This window comes from Rhinatrema bivittatum, chromosome 18 (assembly GCF_901001135.1).
Source record: "Rhinatrema bivittatum chromosome 18, aRhiBiv1.1, whole genome shotgun sequence".
NCBI classification, from domain to species: domain Eukaryota; kingdom Metazoa; phylum Chordata; class Amphibia; order Gymnophiona; family Rhinatrematidae; genus Rhinatrema; species Rhinatrema bivittatum.
In genome coordinates, this window is record NC_042632.1 from 17,341,413 (window position 1) to 17,363,194 (window position 21,782).

General features: G+C 43.6%; 1 protein-coding gene across 1 annotated transcript in view; it reads right to left on the minus strand.

Moving 5' to 3' along the window:
* WWC1 (WW and C2 domain containing 1) overlaps nucleotides 1-21,782 on the minus strand; it is a 297,528-nt gene that overhangs the window by 33,381 nt on the left and 242,365 nt on the right. The window contains exons 12-15 of the mRNA XM_029583831.1: nucleotides 20,615-20,723; nucleotides 17,225-17,305; nucleotides 10,493-10,579; nucleotides 8,271-8,463 (exon numbers count right to left, since the gene is read on the minus strand). Coding sequence (XP_029439691.1) covers nucleotides 8,271-8,463; nucleotides 10,493-10,579; nucleotides 17,225-17,305; nucleotides 20,615-20,723 — 470 coding nt within the window. The remainder of the gene's footprint in view (nucleotides 1-8,270; nucleotides 8,464-10,492; nucleotides 10,580-17,224; nucleotides 17,306-20,614; nucleotides 20,724-21,782) is intronic.

The window sequence follows — 21,782 nt, forward strand, 5'->3', positions numbered from 1 at the left end:
TTCTATGTTTCTTCCACTTTTGTTTACCTTTCTCTTTTTTCATAGTTATCCTTTGTTAACAATTTTCATTGTTATTAATGTTAAATGTATTTGACAAAGGTAATTTTTTTCCCTGCATCTCCTGTTTTAATGTAAACTTCATATGTGGGAAACCCTAGCTACAGACTGCCCTGAAGAAAAGGAAGAGAAAATACAACCGGAAAAATATAGCCAATGGGCAAAATTACAAAGGCTCTCTGAAAGTCCCCCCTACTAAATCCTCTCTAAGCAAAAGAGCGTTATCTACATCTGGGCTGACTCTTTGGAACACTCTCCCTCCTGACCTCCGTCAAGAACAGTGTTTCCTAACCTTCAAGAAAGACTTAAAAACTTGGCTGTTCAATCAAACTTTCCCTGAAAACCCTGGTTCTCCTTGATGCAGGTCCCAAAACATGAATGCAAGTCCTATGACTATCATTTAGTGGACTCTCAGAACTTTCTCTTCACAGCCCTTTAAGGACACATTCTAGTTTTAAATAATGTACTATATGTACTGTCACTTTATTCATTTTACTTTATCTTATTATTTATTCATATTTTTATTTATTTTGCTCTCTGTTTTCTATTGTTCCTTGATTCCAACTGTTTAAATGTTAAATGTTCACTGGTTAATGTTCATTGTTTAATGTATCGCCTTCCCAGCGAAAGTTCTGTTCCATTGTAAACCGGTGTGATCTATATTCTTTATAGGAATATCGGTGTATAAAAATTCAAAATAAATAAATAAATAAATAAATAAATAAATTATACAAGAATGTCGGTATATAAAAATTAAAAATAAATAAAGACCCTAATGAGAGAGATTAGTAACAGGCTAAAAGGCAGAAAACAGAGTAAGACTAAATGGCCAATTTTCCCAATGGAGAAAGGTAAACAATAGATTACCCTAGAGATCTGTATTGAGACCAGTGCTGTTTAACATATTCATAAGTGATCTGAAAAGGGGGTAACATGAGGTGATCAAATATGTGGAGGAGACAAAATTATTCAAAGGTGTTTAAAACGTGAGCAGATTGTGAAGAGTTGCTGGGCGACCTTGCGAAACTGGGAACTGAGCATCTAAATGGCAGACAAAATTTAATATGGACAAGTGCAAAGAGATGCACATAGGGAATTATAGGCACACAGTGTTGGGTTCTATATTAGGAGTCACTAACCAGGAAAAGGGTGTTGGAATCATTGTGGACAATACATTGAAATTCTCATCTTAATATGCAGATTATTATTCTGAAAGAAATGGAGAATAAAACAGAGAAAGTGAAACATAGAAACGACGGCATAAGAAGCCCAAATGGCCCATCCAGTCTGCCTAGCAAGCTTTCACACTTATTTTTCTCATACTTATCTGTTACTCTTGGCCCTTATTGGTAACTTTTTGGTTCCAATTTCCTTCCCCCCTGACTGATGCAGAGAGCAGTGCTGGAGCCGCATCAAAGTAAAGTATCTAACTTAATTGCTTAGGGGTAGTAACCGCCGCAATAAGCAAGCTACTCCCACTCATTTGTTTACCCAGCCTGTGCAATTCAGTCCTTGTTTGTTGTCTGAATATAAATCCTCTTTTCTTCATTCCCCCTGCCGTTGAAGCAGTGAGCTGCGCTGGATATGTATTCCAAGTGAAGTATCAGGCTTATTTGGTTTGGGGTAGTAACCGCTGCCAGTGTTATCTGAAGACAGTGAGATGTAAGTCTTCACACGTGTGATGAAATCATTCAACAAAACTAAATGCAGGAAAATTATACAAAGGTTTCTAGAAGTTTTTGGCATGCTCGACTGAGCATGTGCAGTATGATCCACATCACTGTGCTGCAGGAGGCCTCTTCATAGTCATGTATGCATAAATGTTAAGAATCAACTCTAAGAGATGGCAGGTGAGTTCTGTGTGGATTTACATTCTGCTGTCTCGGAGAACACTTGTTACAGGTAAGCAACTTTCCCTTTCTCTGAGGACAAGCAGGATGCAAAGTCCTCATATGTGGGAAACCCTAGCTACAGACTGCCCTGAAGAAAAGGAAGAGAAAATACAACCGGAAAAATATAGCCAATGGGCAAAACTATTTTTAGTGGCAATATGACATTTCTTTCTTTTTTTGGGGGGGGAGGGGCAGCCTGAATAACAATGATAATGAGACCTGAGGGGGGATAAAGTTGGGCTTTAAACCTCAGATAGACTCAGAATGACTAAACTTTCTCTTGCTTCGGGAATCCCCATCCAAACAATAATGAGATGTGAATGCATGGACTGAACTCCACTTCACAGCTTTGCAAATCTCTTCCATGGAGGTTGATCTTAGCTGGGCCTCTGACACTGCCATGGTTCTAGCACTAAGAGTCTTGACATGTCCTTGCAGTTTCAAACCTGCTTGGGCATAACAGAAGGAGATACAATCTGCTAGCCAATTAGAAAGGGTATGTTGGCAATGACCGTTTCAGGTTTACTGGGGCCAAAGAAACAAAAAGCTAGGAAGATTTAATAAGGGCTTCAATCTGTTCCAGATGGAAGGCTAAGGCTCTTTTGCAAAATAAACTATGCAAAGTTTGTTCACCTTTATGGACTTGTGGCCTGGGGAAAAATCTTGGAAGAACAATTGACTGGAGAAGGTGGAAATCTGACATTTCCATAGGCAAGAACTTAGAATGTGTGCACAGAACAACTCTGTTGTTGAAAAACTTCGTATAAGGTGGCTAAGTCCCTAGAGGCAGGAGTTCATGGACTCTGCATGCCGAAGTGACTACCATCAACAATATTTTTTATTTATTTAAAAATATTTCTATACCGTCTTTTCAAACGAATTTGACCAAAACGGTTTACAAAAATCCAAATTATAAAAAAAACAAAATAACCAAAAAAATTACTTTAAATAAAACTATAAAATAAAATAAATGACTTTCCAGGTCAGATACTTTATCTTATATGAGTCCAATGGCTCTAAGGGAGTTTTCATCAGCTGGGTTAATACTACACTGAGGCTCATGACACCATGGAAGGCTTGACAGGAGGTTACAAGCAAGAAGATTTCAAGTAAAGCAAGTTTTACATAAACTGAACAATTAAAGGCTGCAGAGATGGGTTTATCTTCCACATGGTGATGATAGGCACCAACTGCACTGATATAAACTCTAATGGAGTTCATTTTCAGACCATATCCTGAAAGATGAAGAAGATATTTAAGTGTTTTTCCCTCACAGCAGAAGGCAAACTTCCTCTATTGCAAACCATAAGATTTCTTTGTGGAATCCTTTCAAGAAACCTGAAGAATACAAGACATATCTTCAGATAGATTAAAAGAATGCAATGCTACACTCTCAACATCCAGGCTGTGAGGGCTACAGACCTGATGTTGGGATGATGTAGCATTCTCCAGTTCTGGATGATGAGTGATGAGTAATTTCCCAACCCGATCAGATTCCTGACTTACATCTCCTATTGGACAGAAACAATCTCTTTGCCAATAGGGAGCTATGAGGATCAAGGTCCTCCATCTCTTTTGAGTTTTTGCAAGGTTATTTCCACCAGAGGAATTGGAATATAACCAGACAGAAAGACCTGTCCCCAATCTAAGGAGAAAGTGTCCGAGGCTAGTTTGCCTTGAGTCCCTCTGCTGGAGCATAAATTCAGAACCTTTCTGTTTGGAGGAGATGCAAACATATCTATATGGGTATACCTCACTTGTGGAAAATCTGATTTGCTATTCCCTTGTCCAGGGACCATTGCTACTTTTTGAATCTGGCAGTCTTCTGGACACGATATATTGTGTCCATCTTCATATTCATTGGTGACACAGAGAAGGAAGGTCTCCCATATTCTCATCTGCACCTCCTGAAGCATCTCAGATCCATGAGCGTACCCAGAAGCCGTTGATGGTGTGATCTGAGCTTGCATCTGGCTAGCAGACAAGGTGTCAATGAGGACAGCTCTTATCTGTTGGGGGTGAAGATTCAGATGATGCACTCTCCCAGTAATTAGAATTTATCATCATTATGATGGTACCTTGTGTCAATGGCCCTCCAAGAACAGAAATTGGGGCCCTTCCATCAGTTGCTTTTAAAGTTTCCAGCAGAGGTTGGACCTCAGTCTGCAAGGCCACTGATTTTTCTCAATGCTGGTGCACTGATGCCTGCCATCTTTCGTTCCAATGCCTCTTTGCTTCTATTCAATGCCTCAAAAAACTATCAATGCTAATAAAGTTCGGGTAGCAGGAGGAGAAAGATTAGTGATTGACATTTGGACCCTAAGAGTCTGTTGAGATTCCCAAGAGTGATGCAAGGATGAGTTGTCCTTTCTATAGGAATGCTTTGAGGAATTTATTGTGGCACCTAGAATTTTTCCGTTGCCAGCATCAAGTACCAACAGAGGCCTTCACTAGATGTACATCATCAGAGCTCCTTGATGCTGGAACAGAAGCAGAACCTTTGCTTTTTTCGAGTGGGAGGAGCTGGATGATCTATCTCCTTGGCCTCTATAGATGCTCGATGCTGAGGAGGAACAATATCATCTATGCTGCTCCTGGGACCTTCAATGTTGACAGGCTGGAAACTCTCTCAAAGAGCTTTATCATCAGCCCCCAACAAGAACATCCTCCTCTGTGATCATCTTTCCACAAGTGGAACACTTGGGGTTCTCCCAGCAAAGCATACATCTATCACTGGGATCCATGACAGATATAATGTGTTCACATCAGGGGCACTTATTGAAGTTGATGGCTTTCTTCATTTTCTGGGATATTGGCTGAAAAAGAAGTGAGGCAAAAATCAAACTGATTGATTTTACAAAAATCCAACCAATACTGCCCGATAAACCAATGTCAATGCATGTGGCAGTTGATGAAAAATTAAGAAAACTTGAAAACAATCATCAAAACCTATTTAATGAAACTAAGAAAGATTAGATCAAGAAACCATGAGGCCCGTGTGAAAAATTAAGAAACTCTCTCAAGAGAGAAGAACCATGACCATAGGGCTCTGACGAAACTCACAAACTGAAGGGGCCTCACATCACATGGGTCATGCTTCACATGTTCGATCAAGTATGCCAGAAGTTTGGTATAGTCTTCCTGTCAGATGACATTATCCCACCTGCGAAGATGTTACATCCTGCTTGTCCTTAGAGAATATCTAATGCCTCTGTATCTAGCCTTCCTTCAATACTGTGTACAATTTTAGTCACCCTATCTCAAGCAAGATAGAGGAACTAGATAAAGTGCAGAGAAGGTTGAAAATATGATAAAAAGGATGAACGGATCCCTTATAATAAAAAAAAAAAAGATTAAACATGTTAGGGCTCTTCAGGTCGGAAAAGAGACAACTGAGGGAATATGATAGAGGCTTATAAAACCATGCGTGGGGGTGGATCAGGTAAGCAGGGGACGGTTATTTACTCTTCCAAATAACAGCAGGAAACTAACAGGTAGCAGTTTTAAAAGAAATCGGCAAAAGTATGTTTTCATTCAATGCACAAGGAAGCTATGTTGCCGGATGTAGCCAGGGCATATAACACAGCTAAGTTTAGACAAGATCCTGGAGGAAAAGCCCATTATTAACCAGCTAGACGGTGGAAAGCCACTGCTTATCCCTGAGAGTGAGATACAAGGAATGGATCTACTGTTTGGGATCTGCTGGGTATTTGTGACCCAGATTGGCCTTGATCAGAGACAGGATGCTGGGATCGATGGACCTTTGGTCTGACCAACATGGCACATCTGATGTTCTTAGTACCCAGTCTGCACTCTGAGGTCCATTTTGATTTTTAACTTTAAGAGGATAAGGGGGATCCCAGATGAAGTGAAGAGACACTTCTCTATTAATTTCTGTGCTCCATGAGTCTTTGTTCAAGCCATAAACTTCAAAGGATTCACATTGAAAGGCATTTCTCTGGTTTCCAGATCTGAGTTAAAGTTCAAAGCTGCACTTCAATAGCTGTGTGTACAAAGTGTACTGCCACCATGGAAACCTGTCTTGCACATAGCTGGCTTGCAATTAGGGAACTAGCAAGAGGAATGACAAATGTATTATTTATTAGTCTATAAATATCTTTAGAGCTTTGCAAGATGAGTATAATAATATTTTACAGCCTCCAGTTAAGGGACAAGGAAGGGGATGACACTGGTCTTTAAACACTAAGTCAATCGCTTTCCCAGTAATCAAAGTGAATATGCATGAGAGAAGTACACAGGGAGGGCAATAATGAAACCCTGCAGACCCACGGGCCTGCAGTTGAATTTTTACAGGGAAACTGCTCATGAGTTTCCCATTGAAAAAATGTGGTCAGCGTGCACATTTTGGGTACTTGTGTACCAAGGGATTAGCACCTGCATGGGGGCACTGGAAACCATGCCTGGTGATTTGAAATGAACTTACTCTGTGTGCTTTCTCTCCCCCCAACCTGACCCCACCACTCATTCCCCACAGTGAAAGCAGGCATGAATGCATGTATTTTTACTCGCACTAAGGGAAGCGCAATGCTAAAACTGTGATGCTACATAGGTCAATGCACGTTTACTCCTGTGAAATCTTTTGCTTTTTGCGAGGGGGCGAGAGGAAGGGACAAACCAGGATGGCACCTCCAGGTCTGACTCTGGTGTGTGACGATGCCACTTCAGGGTTGCCATCCCTGTACCCCACACAGAGTGACCCCCCCCCCCCATGCACCCAGTGCTGGATTTACATCTCTTACACCCCTAGGCACAAGAGAAGGCAAAGGAGCCCCTTCTGAAGTCAATTATCAAAGAGTTTAGGCTCATAACGTTTGGAGTTAGGATCCCAGATTGCCTCTTTTTAAAATTAACTAGGGCCGAGTGCCTAAATTGAGGACCCTAAAATGTGGATGGCTATGAGGGCGAGGTTAGGGCAGAGAAACAAAGTTAGGAACTTAGCACCAATTTTCAGAACTAGGCACCTAATTTAGGAGCCTAAATCTAGAAAAATAAATAGCAGGCATAAATATAGGAGCTTAACTTTTAGGACCCTAAATTTATGTGATTTGTCAGCTGAAAACTTAGGAACCTAATTCAGTGGCCTAAATTTAGGGGCTAAGCTTTTTTTTTTATATCTATCCCTGTTATATTGGGGGAAAAGAGTTCTCTCCAAAGATTCAATATTATTAATCAGCATCTCCTTCCTCCAGACAACCTTCCCCCCCTCAGAACAGCCCCCTTAAAGTCACAGGGTGCCCTTCAGAGAGAAGATGCCCCTAGGCAGGTTACCTACTTTGCCTAACAGGAAATCCAGCCCTGCGTGCAGTTTTACCAGAATACTGATGAAGGCCAAAACAAAGAATGAATTAACTTTTTCTGCCACGGCCTTATCCACCCCAAGTGTTCCTTTTACCCCTCCAGTAATGAGGAGGACTTTCAAACCAATCTATACATGTTATAGTTGGTTAACAGGCCTCAGTTGCCCTGTTACCTGCAGGTCCAGGTACCTTTAGCTGCTTTTAGGGGAGGTGTTCCCGGTGGTCGTTTTTTTGTATGGGGTTGGGAAGCAATGCACACAGGTTTGATGTTACAGTCTACGCATTTTATTTCCCAGCCAAAATCTGCCTGCAGCTGCCTCACCTTCTGTTTAAGGATGGACAATTTTCAAAGGGAAAGGAAGTGGCAGAGTGTGGCACCTTGTCGGGGCCGTGCGAAGATTACTCTCCCAGTGCTCCAGCTGATTCCCTCACAGGCTTCTTAACGTGGATATATTTGAGAAAATGTTGATTAGTTTTTGCTGCTTTGGCTAGTTTCTCCTCAAATTCTCTCTTGCCCTGCCGTGTTAATGTTTTACATCTAACTTGCCAGTGCTTGTACTTTTCTCTGCTTTCCTTATTACTCTATATTTTTAAAGAATGCCCTTTTTTATTTTAATAGCCTTGCTGACATTAATTAATTAATTATTTTTTTTTTTACAACCTTTGTTTTAATCTTGTGGATTTCGTTTTATCTGGGTTTCAAAAATGCTATATTTAAACAATCTCCACACTTTTAAATCCTTGCTCCTTTTTGGTTTCCTAATTCTCCCATTATTATTGTGGATTTTCAGCAGAAAGTCATGCTTAACTAATTTTAGCACAGTTTCTTCATTTATTTTTAAACAGGACCACCTTGCTCAGAATCTTAGATGTTGGGTCAATACTGCTGTTAACAATAGAATCATAACATTGCAATGGACACTGCATTTCTGGCTCTTTCAAAAGTAGATTTGTCTAACTTGAAAAGGCACACTGTCACTCAAATAAAAGTAATATTCCTAACCAGGCATTCTTCATGGTGGGAGGAATTCACAGTGCAAATGTCCACTCTGAGAGTCTTTTGACGTAAAGCAGCATGGGATATGGGAACCCAAAAAATTTCATTATATACAAGATTGTCCATAGTCTCCACAGATCGTGTCCGGAACAAGCAGCTCGTGCTCTCAGAACAGGGAAGAACTGCAACACGGATGTACCTACAATGAAAAGAATCTCTTATTAGGATCTACAAGCGTCTGAAATTTCTATTGATGTGAAAGAAAATGCTTTCCACGGATTTAACGGTTTGGCAAGCGACAATTCAATAAAAAGGTGGGTCCCACTTTAGATTGGAAATGCATAAAACCATGAGGGACCACATTGCTCATTAGCTTAGCAAAGGGACACTGGCCCTTTCCTTTACATGACTGCATGACTCAGATACAGGGACACAGAGCCTCTCATTTGAAAGAAGGAATGGCTTAGATTGACGGTGATTGACGGTGATGTGCTTAAGCTTTGCCTCACTTGGTAAGATGCACTTCACTTTCATAAAATAATTTAACGAGGGCCTTCCAGGGGCTATTGAAAAACTGCACGGCTGAAATTGGCACATGAACTTACAACCTTTCAGATTAAGGTCACCAGCTCAAATCAGGCCTTGGTTGTTTGCGAATGGCTTTTAGTGGCTCTGGGAAATAAACTGGTGGTCCCAATCACACCAACCAAAAAAATTGGACTGATCAATAAAATACACATCACAAATGATACCAATTAGCAACCTTCCAAGGACTGAATGGAAATGGAAACTGAATTATTCTGTCTCCTAACTCCCCTGGTACCTTAGCAGGGTAATGTGGAGAATGTGTGCACACCATTGTTATATGGAGAAATGATTAATAAAACGTATAGAGCCAACAAACATAGTAAAATCAGGCAAGAAGGGAACAAACATAGTAACATAGTAATGACGGCAGGAAAAGACCAAAATGATCCATCCAGTCTGCCCAGAAAGCTTCCCAAGGTAGTAACTGCCTCTCCTCGCAGGCTACCCCCATGTTTCCACCAAGGATAGTAACTGCTGCTCTGTGCAGGTTACCTCCAGGCTTTTTCACTCATTCCCATCGTATAGCCTTTAGGGATCCACAGGGCCGGATTTTAATACCTATGTGCACGGGGTACATTTGTGGAAGCTATCCGGTGCGCACAAATGTACGCCCAATTTTACAACATGTGCGCGTAGCTGTGCGCATGTTATAAAATCCAGGGTCGGCGTGCGCAAGGGGGTGCACACTAGTGCACCCTGCGCGCACCGAGCCCTAGGGGAGCCCCGATGACTTTCCCTGTTCCCTCCAAGGCCGCGCCGAAATCGGAGCAGCCTTCAGAGGGAACTTTCCTTCACCACCACCCCACCTTCCCCTCCCTTCCCCTATCTAAACCACCCCCCAGCCCTACCTAAATCACCCTCCTACCTTTATTTTGTAAGTTACGCCGGCCTTTGGCGGCGTAACATGAGCGCGCTGGCCAGCTGCTGGCGCGTGATCCCCCGGCTTTGCTGCTGTGCAGGAGGCCTCAGTCCCGCCCACATCCCGCCCCTTTTTTCAAGCCCCGGGACATACACGCATCCCTGGGCTCTGCGCGTGTTGCCGGGCCTATGCAAATTAGGCTCGGCGCGCGTAGGGCTTTTAAAATCTGCCCCACAGTGTTTATCCCACGCTCCTTTGAAATCCTTCACAGTTTTAGTCTTCACCACTTCCTCCGGAAGGGCATTCCAGGCATCCACCACCCTCTCCGTGAAGAAATATTTCCTGACATTGGTTCTAAGTCTTCCTCCCTGGAGTTTCAAATCGTGACCCCCCTAGTTAAGGAGAACTGCCTACAGAAGACTTGTGCAAACACTACTGCTTCTATACAAGGTCTAAGAAAGCCTGCGAGGAGAGTTAAGATTTTAGTCTATTGTTTGCTCTTCATAGTTGAGTTTAAGGCACCACAAAACACCACGTGGTTATTTTACATCTTAGCCTCCAAAGCTATTATGTGGCTGGTTCTCACATAATATCCCTTGCAGACAAGACATCAGCAGTCATGCACAATCTCTAATGGGATTTTAAAAGAGTCAAGGACCAGAATATGTTTGAATGAAAGTTAAAGACTGGGACTAGCTTGAAATTTCATGGTGACATAGGGCTGGGCCGGCAACTCTGGAAACCCTTTTGAAAAGCCAAATGTATTCGTTTCTGTACTCACACTTTCTGGTCTTGCTGTAACAGGAGAACAGAAGAGTTGCTCAGCTGGATGACAAACACTGCAAACTGACCATTTTTGTCATCATACCTTAAACAGAGAACAAAGTGTTAAAACACTAGAAAGTAATTAGTACTATAAATGCAAAGCTAAAACAAAGGGCAATTCTTTTAATCATTGCTTATTACATCTTGGCTGTTAGAAACATGCAAAGATGCTTAGAAGGTACAACTTATTCTTACCTGTTAATTTTCTTTCCTTGAGCCCTGCTAGACCAGTCCTTACAAGTGGGATTTCCCCACGCCACAGCTGTTGGAGACAGAGGTCACACCTTTTGATGACCTCTCCCTCATTATAAAGGAGTTTTCTGGCATCAAGCTGTTGCCAGAAAACTTCTGGACTGTAGGAATATTTCCCCCCAAGTTGGAATTGAAAGGTCCCCAGGGTTCCTGAAGCACATCCTGCAGCAAGTGGGAGAACACGAGAGAGAAGAAGCCCCCTTACTACCACCCTCTGTTTTCCTGAGCAGGCTTTGGATTGGTCTAGCAGAACTCAAGGAAATTAACAGGTAAGAATAAATTTCACCTTCCTTATTTTCCTGGTAGACCAGTTTTTCCAAATGGGAGTTACCCAAGCTGCACCTCGACTGGGCGGGGTGAAGAAAGGGCTGCTCTAAGGACCTCAGCCTTGAAGGCGTCTTATCTGACTTCTACATTTAGAAGGTAATATACCTCATGAAGAAATGCAAGAATGACCAAGTGGCTGCCTTGCAGATTTCCTCTGGCGAAAGCTAGGATACTTCCATCTATGATGATGCCTGTGCCCTTGTGGTGTGTGCATGAAGTTCTGCCAGTTCCTGTTTGCCCTTGAGCAGATAGGGGAGGGCTCTAGGTTGTTCTTTGCATAGTTTGTCACCCACTAACTGCTCCAGGAGGTAAACCACTATGGCTACTGCCTGATGGATCTCCTGGGTGGATTTGGCTCAGATTAGCCAGTCATCCAGATAAAGGTGCATCAATATACACCTCCTGCAAATTTCCACTGCTACTATGACTACAACCTTGGTAAAGGTCCTTGGATTGGTTGCTAAACTGAAGGGTAGAGCCTTCAGTTCTCCCAGAATGCGGAATAAGAGGAGATTCTGATGGGAGGCTCAAATGGGGATGTGAAAATAGGCATCTGCCAAATCCAGGGAGGAAAGAGCCTCCCCTCTCCTTACCGCCAAAATGATGGAACGGAGGGTTTCCATTTAGAAGTGGGGTACATACAGGTACTTGTTGACCCTTTTAGGTCTAGTACCGAATGGAAGGAGCCATCTTTCTTTGCTGCCACAAAATAAATTGAATGTGTCCCTAGCCCTCATTGCTGAAGTGAAAAGAGAATTATGGCCTAGAAATCCTGAAACTTTCACGGCATGGTTTTTATAGCTTCCCACTTCATTTGCAACATGCAGGGAGAGATCATAAAGGCATATGAGACTGACAACATGCATTCTGATTGTTACCCCTTTTGCATGATTTCCAGGATCCACTGATCCATGATGATTTGGGTCCTACTCTACTGTAAGAAAAAGCTCCTAGAGATTGTTCAGCAAGAGGCGGCTGCCCATGGGTACTACTTCTACCACAGGGACCCTTTAAATATCATTGGGAAGGGCAACAATCCCATGCTACCACAGAGGGTTCACCCTGGGCCCTTCTGGTACCTCAAAAGGGATGTTTTATTGTCTCAACTATGGGAGGGGGAGACTGCCTAGCTGTCCTGAAACCATATGGTTCCTGAAATCTCTGGTGTCTGAGACCTCAGGCTCCAGGTCAGATCTTGCCCTCCAGAAGCCTTTGGGTCTTGGATTCTCCCTGGTCCTTAACTTGTGAAATTCCTCCTCAAACAGCAAACCTTCTTTAAAGGGAAGCTTGCTAAGGCATGTCTTGGATGCTGAATCCACCATCCAGTTATGCAGCCAGAGAAGCCTCCTGATGGGCACCCCTGAGGCTACCACTCAGAAGGACATTCTGACCAAGACATTTATAACATCAGCCAGAAATGCCACCCCAGATTCCAGATGTGCCATCTCAATACTTTCTGGGAGATGTTGGAGCCAGCATAAAACTGGTTGGGCCACATATCCCCCGCAGATGGAGCTTCGGTTTTCCAAGACATTTGTGGAGAGGATCTGCTTTAAAATAGCTTTTATTTTCCTATCTTGTGGGATTTTATTTTATTTTTTATTTATTTAAAAACTTTTCTATACCGTCATTTAGTAATGCACCATCACAACGGTTTACATTTAGGCACGAAATAGGTTTGGTTTGGTTTCTAAGTTATCCATGGGGTGCCAATATTTTACAGTTACATAGTTCAATAATATACTCTAAATGAGAAGTGTGTTGGATTTACTGTTTATATGATTGCTGGGGTAATCATATATGTGAAGACTGTTTTAATGTAATATTTAATTATGATTAAAATAATACAATAATCAATTCTGCTTTTTATAGGTAACTTTCAGCTGTATTTGTTGTTATTCAGCGACCTCACTGTGAAATGCTTTTTTGAAGAGCCAATTTTTAAGCTTTTTTTGAAGAGTTTTAGTTCTTTCATTAGTCTAAGCTCAAGCAGTAATGAGTTCCATAATAGAGATCCTGCCAAAGATAGTGCTCTCTCTCTAACTGGGTCAGTTTTGCTGTTTTGACTGATGGAATGGTTAGCAGAGCTTTATTGGCCGATCTGAGATTTCTTTGAGGGACATGTAATCGTAGTGCAGTGTTTAGCCAGTCGGCATTTTCGTCGTTTATTAGTTTATAAACTGTGCATAGTGTTTTGAATCGGACTCTTTGTTCTATTGGGAGCCAGTTTAAATCCGCAAGTGTCTGGGCGATATGATCTCTCCTGCCTTTCCCAGTAAGTATTCTGGCAGCTGAGTTCTGTAGTATTTGCAGTGGCCTGACTGTGGTATATGGTAATCCTAGGAAAAGTGTGTTACAGTAGTCCATGCTAACAAATATTAGTGCTTGTAGTATTGTGCGGAAGTGTTCTTGAGTTAATCAGGGTTTTAGTCTTCTAAGGATCATTAGTTTGGCATCGCCTTCTCTTACTTTTATTGATATTTATTTATTTAGTGTTTTTCTATACCGGCATTAAGCATATGTGTTGCTTAAGGCTGAGTTCCGTGTCTATAATTACTCCTAGGTTTCTAGCCTTATTGGTTAGCTCGACTGATTTGTCATTTTTAATTTTGATGGGATTTTGGATTCTTACAATGTTTTTTCGTTCCAGGTGTATAAATTCTGTTTTTTCTATGTTAATTACTAGTTCCATTTGGTTTAATAGTTGTTTTATTATGTCTATGTACATCATTGCAAAATTCAGTGTTTTCTCAATGCTGTCTCACACTCTAATGGAATAGATAACTTGCTGGTTACAGCTGACACCATGGTGTTTACTCTGGGAATCCTTAGTGAATTATTCCTCTCTTCCAGCAGTAAGAGGATATAGTTTAGACACAACTCTACCCAATTGAGACCTTCTTGAGGGAAGTCCTATTCTGAAAGTACTATCTGCTTCAGAGTTTTATGTAACGGGAATGTCCTTGGTGGCTTTCTTATACCCTGAAGGATGGGATCCCCATCTGCTGGGTCTTCTGACTTGGTATCTGATATCTTGCCGGTGATTTTGATGTTAGTGATAAGGGTTGAAGACTCTTCCTTGTGGAAAAGCCTAACTCTCTTCCTGTGCCCAGAAGGGAGGCTTATGTTAGAACTACTTCCTCACCAGGAACCCTCTATGGATTCCTGGGAAAGCATTGGGAAAGAGGAGGTTAAAGGCTCCAGGGCACCTTTAGGTCATATGGAGGCCATATCCTTCTGCTCTGATAAGTGACTCCACTCCAGAGCTGTAGAATGAGGGGCTGCGCCTAGTTTATGCATAATGCAGAAATCCTGGTGGATGAGAAGCACAAACTGTGGGGGAAACCCCCCTAGCTGAGGCTGTAGGACAGATACCCTTCCTGGATGGGGGAATTCCAACCCTGATAGTGCTCCTGCAGCTTCCAGGGGGTGGGGGGCCTGAAGGGTGCTGCCCACAGGGGGGGTTGGGAGTTTCCCCTTCTATAGCAGTCGGGGACAAGTTTGTCCCTAATACTGCGCCTCTGCTTGGTGAGCTGGTGCTGGCAAGGGAAGGCCGTCTCTATTCCCCCCATTGCATAGGGGACAAAAGAACACTGTGATGTTGGGGACCCCTTTTGTCCTGCAGATTGTGCATCTATGGCTTTGCAGAATGGTTTCCCAGTGTAAGCATCTGCAGAAGAGGCATGCCTTGTATATGTTGCAACACTCCCTCTCTCTAGTACTTCCACCTTTTTCTTTTTTGTTGCACACACACGACATGCTGGGTGTGATGAATTAAAAAACAAGTCTCACAGCCTGAGTACTGGGTCACCCTCTCCCCTGTTCCTCTTTGCAATTACTCTGCCCCTGGAAGCCTTACTAAAGAGGTTAGAGCTATGGGTGACCTTCCTCTGACTGGCCTTATCTGGAAGCAGGAGAGAAGGAAGGGAGAGAGAGAGAGCGAGAAGGCCCTGGATGGGCACTAGGCAGACCAGCTCTCCTGGTTCTACCTGGTCCCAAGAAGCTGGGGAACCCCCCAACTTCCAGGGGAATTAATAGAACCCTCAGGAGACTGTGATCATCCCCAAGGGAGCCATCAACCAGGGTCCTTCCTGGGAGGCAACTCTACTGTAAGAAAAAGCTCCTAGAGACTGTTGCCCCAGAAGTTAGAGGGCTCAACCAGGCTGAGGTCTAACCTTGGCCTGGGAGCTTATGGAAAGTTAGTCCTAACTTGTCCACAACTGCAGGAGACAGAGATTACTAACAACAGCCTCAGCCCACACCTTTCTTATACCCAGGGATGAAGTCATCAATGAGATACGTTCTCTGTCTTCTACAGCTGTGGATCAGGGAAATCCCACTTGTAAGGCCCGTTCTAGCAGGAAAATAAGGAATCTGGCCTTTCAATATCACTATAAAGTCAGTAGAAACTGTTAGAGCTTGGACTATGGCAAGGTTTCTTTGCAGAAAGTGATACACAACTTATTCTAGACACAAATGTATATATTCAGTGGTCTGGTAAGCAGGAAAGTGTCCTGGGCACCTTTACCGGAATATTCAGCCGCACTTAGCCAGATAAGCTTGCCACTGAACATATCCAGGACATATATTTCTTTCAGCCAGAATTACCTGGCTAATTTTAGCTGGGTAGCAGTGAATATCAATGCTCCGTGGCTAACATTTAACCATGCCTTCCATCAGCACCTCTTTTTATCTGACTAAATTTTGTGTGAATAATGAGTTACCTGGCAAAAAAAAGGCCAAGAAACAAGGCAAATGTTTCACTCCTCTGCTTTTGTCCAAGAGTTGCCTGGACAAAGCCTTTGGACATTGACCTCACTCCTGAAGTTAAAAACAGTATTTTACACGCATACAAATGCAGAACAGGATGCCATTTAGCCCATCCACAGCTCCTGTCCAGCTTTCTAGTCCTTTCCCTCAGAGATCCTCTGTGCTTATCCCATGTTTTCTTGAATTATGACACTGTCCTCATCTTTACCACCTCCATTACCCTTTCTGTAAAGAAATATTTATTTAGATAACTTTATATCCCTTTTCACCCTCATCCCACAACAATCCAATACTGGGTGCACACACTCGGGGCAATGGGGACATAAAACTCACAGCAGTTTATTAACAGGTTTCAGTTAAATCCATCGGTCTGCCTAGCAGAGAAAGGCAACATAGGCAGTCGCAATGCATACAGATATGATATAACCCATGGGAAAACAGAAATGAAATGGTATTTGGAATTTATTGTGTTGCTTCGGTAAGTAAACCAGAGAGGGAGCAGTTGTTATTAAGACTTATCAATCACCTATAGTCTTAATGCCAGCTCTGTGCATGAACAGATGTGGATATTTGTTGGTATCAGTTTGCACCACTGCTGAAGGTTCTGGCTCTTTGAATGCTGACATTTATTTAGCTATTTAATTTATACTCTGCCTTTCAACCACTTCAAAGTGGACTGCATTCAGGGAGTGTAGGTATCTCCCTGCGCATCACTCAGAACACAGGGAAGAAAGATGGCAGTAAAGCGCCAGTGTTAGAAAACCGATTCACAAAGCGGGAGAGCAGCCTGGCACAGCAGCAGGCCACAAACTGGTCTGGCTTTCAGGATTTCCACAAGGAATCCGCATGAGACACATCTGCATGCACTGCCTCCACTATACGCAATCCATCTTGGGTATGGTCATTGTGGAAATCCTGAAAATCAGACTTGTCAGAGGGTCCCTCAAGATTTGGGGACCCTCTGACTCCCAATCAGTCAAAACCTATCATGGTGAACGCTGAACTCGGCAGCTTTAGCAGAGGAGTGAAAAACTGAATGAGCGTGGCAAATGAGTATACGATCCACAAGGAGTGTGAGTGTGAGAGTGAGAGTGTGAGTGTGTGAGAGTGTGAGTGTGTGTGAGTGTGAGTATGTGTCAGGGAAGCCTGTGGTGCTTATGGCTTGTACTCTGCCTGTTCTTGGCTGGGTCACTTTGTGTGTGAGAAGGTCACACTCCTCCTGAATCTGCTCTGTGTATGTATCTGCTGCAGTCCAGTTAGTTCTCAGGGCTTAGCCACCTGGATCCTTTCACTAGCATCAAAATGAGGGAAAGGAAATAAAGGTAAGCGCTCCCCTTACTTCATTCCAATCTGGATCTTGGCAGTCCCAGCCGCATCCGGTTCATCCCCTTCGAGGGCTGCATTTCCGGAGATGCGGGACCTGAAACACAAAGAAGCCAATCTTTTTTTTTCCTCTTGTAAAGCACTGATGGACCTTTAGAAAGGAAACTCGCATTAACAAAGGAGCTGAGTTTTTGTAGATGGTGATCTGTAGCAGGGTAGAGTGGAATATTTTTTTGCCCTCTGAGGGGTTTGGGGAGAGTTTATCCATGCAAAATGTATTAATTATTGTATTTTGGTGTAGAATATGAATAAGCCCCATTCCCGGCGAAAGCTTTAACCTTATATCCTGGGGAGATGTTTATCCTGATTAATGTGTGCGTTTTGGGAGGAAGAGTAATTCTGACGTTATTTTACTTTCATTATGCAATCTGCTCCAGCTCCACAGTAGATGTGTGTGTGTGGGGGGGGGGGGGGGGAGGATCCAGCTGTAGTAGGGATTTTATATTGATCTATTTTGTAATTATAGTTTTATCACGATGTTGTATTTAATGATAACTTATATTGTATAAATACGAAGCTAGGCCAGGTGCAGGCTTAACTGCAAAATAAGATAAACAAAACACACACTATTTATGCAGCCCTGCAGACAGGGCCCTGGCAGAAGTGGCTCTTTCATGGCTGACAGGTTGCCAGTGACATCAGCACACTTCTAATCTTCCAGGCAATTAAGGTTTCTCTTTTTAAAATTGGCTCTATTTTGGTGATTTCCTTGCAGTTTTCTCTGTACTGAACATTAGGACGGCTGACAAATTTCATGGACAAGTTCCATTTCTTTTCAAATGACAGAAATCTGATCAGATTTCTCAAAGACTTTCTTTCATCTCATTCAGGTTTCCCTTGACAGTGACAGAGCCCAGCAATACGATGGGACATTTGGACTGCAGCAAATCCTTCTGAAGCCCACCCCCAGCACTACAGAACTACCGTAACTACTGGCGGCCTTTGGCTCACTCCATTTATTTCTTCTTTTGAAGGGGTCCGGGTAGGGTTCAGGAGAAGTCCGGCTCCAGTCTCCTGTCCATCAGGCGCATCACAGGGTGAGAGAGAAGGTAGTGGCTGCTACCGGCAGAAGTGCAGTGCTGAGGGGGGGCCCTGCAGGCCTCGGTCAGTGAGGGAACTTGTAGTCACTCAGAGGGGGGGAGTTATAAAGAAGCAGAGAAAGGAGGGGGTCACTAAAGCATTTGCTAGAAGGTTTCTGGAGGGTTCCTGCTCTCCAGGAGAGGTTCAGTGAGAGGTCAGTGAGTTCTGTGTAAGCGCAGACCTCTTGTGATCTACAAGTACCTTTCCTGCAAGGGGAGATGTTAGGGGGATTGAAAAATCTGTCCTGCAGAGCGAGTGATGCTCTGAGCTACAGAAGGCTGGAACAGCGGGAGGCCCATTCCCCCCCAAAGGGAATGGGTTGGGGTGAGAAATTATTCAGGATGCTTCCCTCAGGCATCTTAGGGGAGCCTAGAGAGAGTCTGGAGAGTTGTAGGAATCTTTGGAATGAAAAGAGTCTTAAGAAATTGTCTGAAACAAAAGACTTGGATAAGATTCCTGACAGCCATCCAGAGGGCTAAAACGCTGAGTGTCAGGGGTGACTTTTCTCAGCTGCCCCGGAGGTCTTGGGGCTGAATGGTGAGTTGCTAAAACTCACTCTCAAAGCAGGTAATTTGAGGAGTGACTAATAATAATGGTGTTTTTTTCTTGGACTGTATCCTGTCACCTACTGGAAGATTGTTTATTTTCCTGAAGATTTGGATTTACAAATCAGTTTCAGGTCTGGGTAAGTCTTCCCTTTGAGCCTCCCAGAGACCTTCTGGTCCCCGCTGGTGAACCCTGGAAGGACTGCTCTCCACCCCTGCAGCCACCGAGATGACCCCAGCCACAAGAGGTTATGCAGAAACAGGTTATGTAGGAGGACACGCTTGTGCACTGCAACGTGGGACATGGGGGGGGGGTGGGAGGCAATGTTTAAAAGGCTGCAGGGTTTGCAGGGGCCTACAAATGGGTTTTTAAAGGGAAACTTCCCACAGCGAAGAGTGTAAAGTGTGTGTGTGGGGGGTGGGGGGTGGGGGGGAGGTTTCAAAGTGAAATTCCTGCATGGACTTTCCCTCCCCACCCTTCATCCCGTGTGAACAACGCCCGCACTTTCACCCACTGTGAGACGGGGGAAATTTTCCAATCATATTTTTATGTGGGTAAACACGTTTCCCCAAGTTTCCCTTCCTGTCAGCAAGGACTAGGAACATCAGAAGCTGCCGCTTTCAGGCCATCTCATGCGGCACAGATGGTTCCTGCGAGCTAAGGAAGAGTGTGGATTCAGAGTGGCATCCTCACGAGCCCTCAGCTTTAGGGGTCGTCTAGGCAATGAGGGAAAAATAAATCATGGCCAATAAATTACTGACCTTAACTGTTATAACCAGGTCTCCTGACTAAGGTGCAAGGCCCCTTAGTCTAACTTCAAAGTGAAATTCAGTCCCTCACACAGGGAATAATGCAGTGCTAGGTGCCCCCCTGGAGTAGCAGCATGTGTACTCTGCCAGGAAGGTGGCATCAGGACTCTTGAGAGACTTTGGCAGGACAGCAGGAGAGTTCTCCTGATGGACGGGTGCCTGAAGAATCTGGAGACTAACTCGCACCCTCTTATTCTGAAGACTTCCCTTTAATAACGTGTAACCCTGAGTGGTGGGGATGGCCTGCATTCCAGCCGCCCACACTGCCGTGGACTCTGTGAATGGGAAATGACATCCCTGATCTGCTGAAAGAATCATCTACCCCTCTAGCACTAAGGAGCAAGGCGAGAGGGTGTGAAATCGGGGTTCAGCATTAACGCTGCAGGATTTGAACTTGAAGCTCTGCAGCATTTCTACTTCTGCGTAAAATGCAAGCGCTTGGGGGAACGCAGAAACTCTGTGTGTAGTGCAGTTTGTGCGGAGAGCGTGAAGTGTAAAGGGTTTCCTCTTACCAAGGTCCAATTCTACGTGCCCATTAGTTAATATGAGAGAACCCCCATGTTCCGTGTGTAAGCTCAGCACCAAGCATCGGGCTACAAAGGTATTTAAGGCTCATTGGCTGATGGCCACATTATAATTTATAATATTCTATGGAATCTGCAGCCATACTATTTATCTAGGTGAGTTATTTATTTATTTATTTTTATATACCTGTGTTCGATTTTACATATCACATCGCTTTACACTTAAACAAAATTTGCAGAACTCATGCATTACCTTTGTCAAATACATTAAACATTTAAATATGGGGATTGTTAACAAGGGATATAAAAGAACATGGGGAATGGCTAACACTACGGGATGCACGAAGGGGTGCACAAAGGGGAGTGCTCACTGATAGTAGTAAATACCTCTGCATTGATGCCTCGTAAACGCCGCTGTCTCCTGCTACAGATTCGTCTGACACTGCAGCCGACACACACGATACTTTCAAGGCTGCCCCTCTGAGGCTGTTAAGACCTGGCAGAAAAAATAAAATATGGCAAGGTGATATTTTCCATAGAAAAGTCATGCTCTGTGAGGTTACAGGAAGGAAGGTTCAGAGGAAACAGGAGAGAGTGGTAGATGCTTGGAATGGCCAGCGGCAGAGGTAGTGGCAACCGAACCCATGACTTGGGACAGTCGCAGAGCGCAGAGGTAAAGGCAGGAGGAGGGAGGAAGCTCGAGTCACATGGAACGTTGGAGGGTGGAAAAGGAATAGAAAGGAAGGAGCAGAATGTGCATCAGGCTTCCACGGTAACAACCCTGAGGTCACTGAACAGAGGGCAGCTGGACGTCTGACAGCCTCACTGGTTTATTGCAAAGCTTGGTGATAAAACATGGAAAGGATCCCAGATGTTGGATCAAGTCTGGGAACTGTAAGAATGAAAGAGGAAGACAAGGCTGCCAGCAGAGGCGGGAGAGGCCAGCACTGCAGCAGAATAGAAAAATGCCTGGGACATATATAGAGGGCAGTGGTAGTAGCCGGGCTGAGAGGTCTGTAAAAGACAAGGAGGGAGTTGGTTGGGAGGTTTAAAAATGGAACTTTATAAGCTTAGATACCCAAAGTGATAGAGAAACAGAGGGGCAGACAACACTGTGTTACTCTGAAAGCAGATCAGTCAGCACAAAGAGCTATGTGATATTGAAATACCCTACAGCTGTCAAACTACATTCTGTGTACCATCAGACATGATAAGTCTGCAAAAGGATTTCATTTCCAGAGCTTGGTTCCTTCCTGCACCCCCAGTTTCTGGCACTTGAAAATCTATCACTGGGGGTCATACGATACAATTGTCAGAGGGAAACAGAGACTTTACTAAGAAAAAAAGTTGAGAACTGTTGAACAGATGAATTGGCTCGTTGAAAGAATGGACTTCAGTGCAGCAAACTGTTTGCTGCACTGAAGTCCATTCTTTCAACGAGCCAATTCATCTGTGAGACCCAAATATTTACTGCCACGCATATTGCACAGGCACTAACATAATGCAACAGACAAAAATCCTTAGTCCAAACCAGGTCCCACCATGCTCTCCCAAT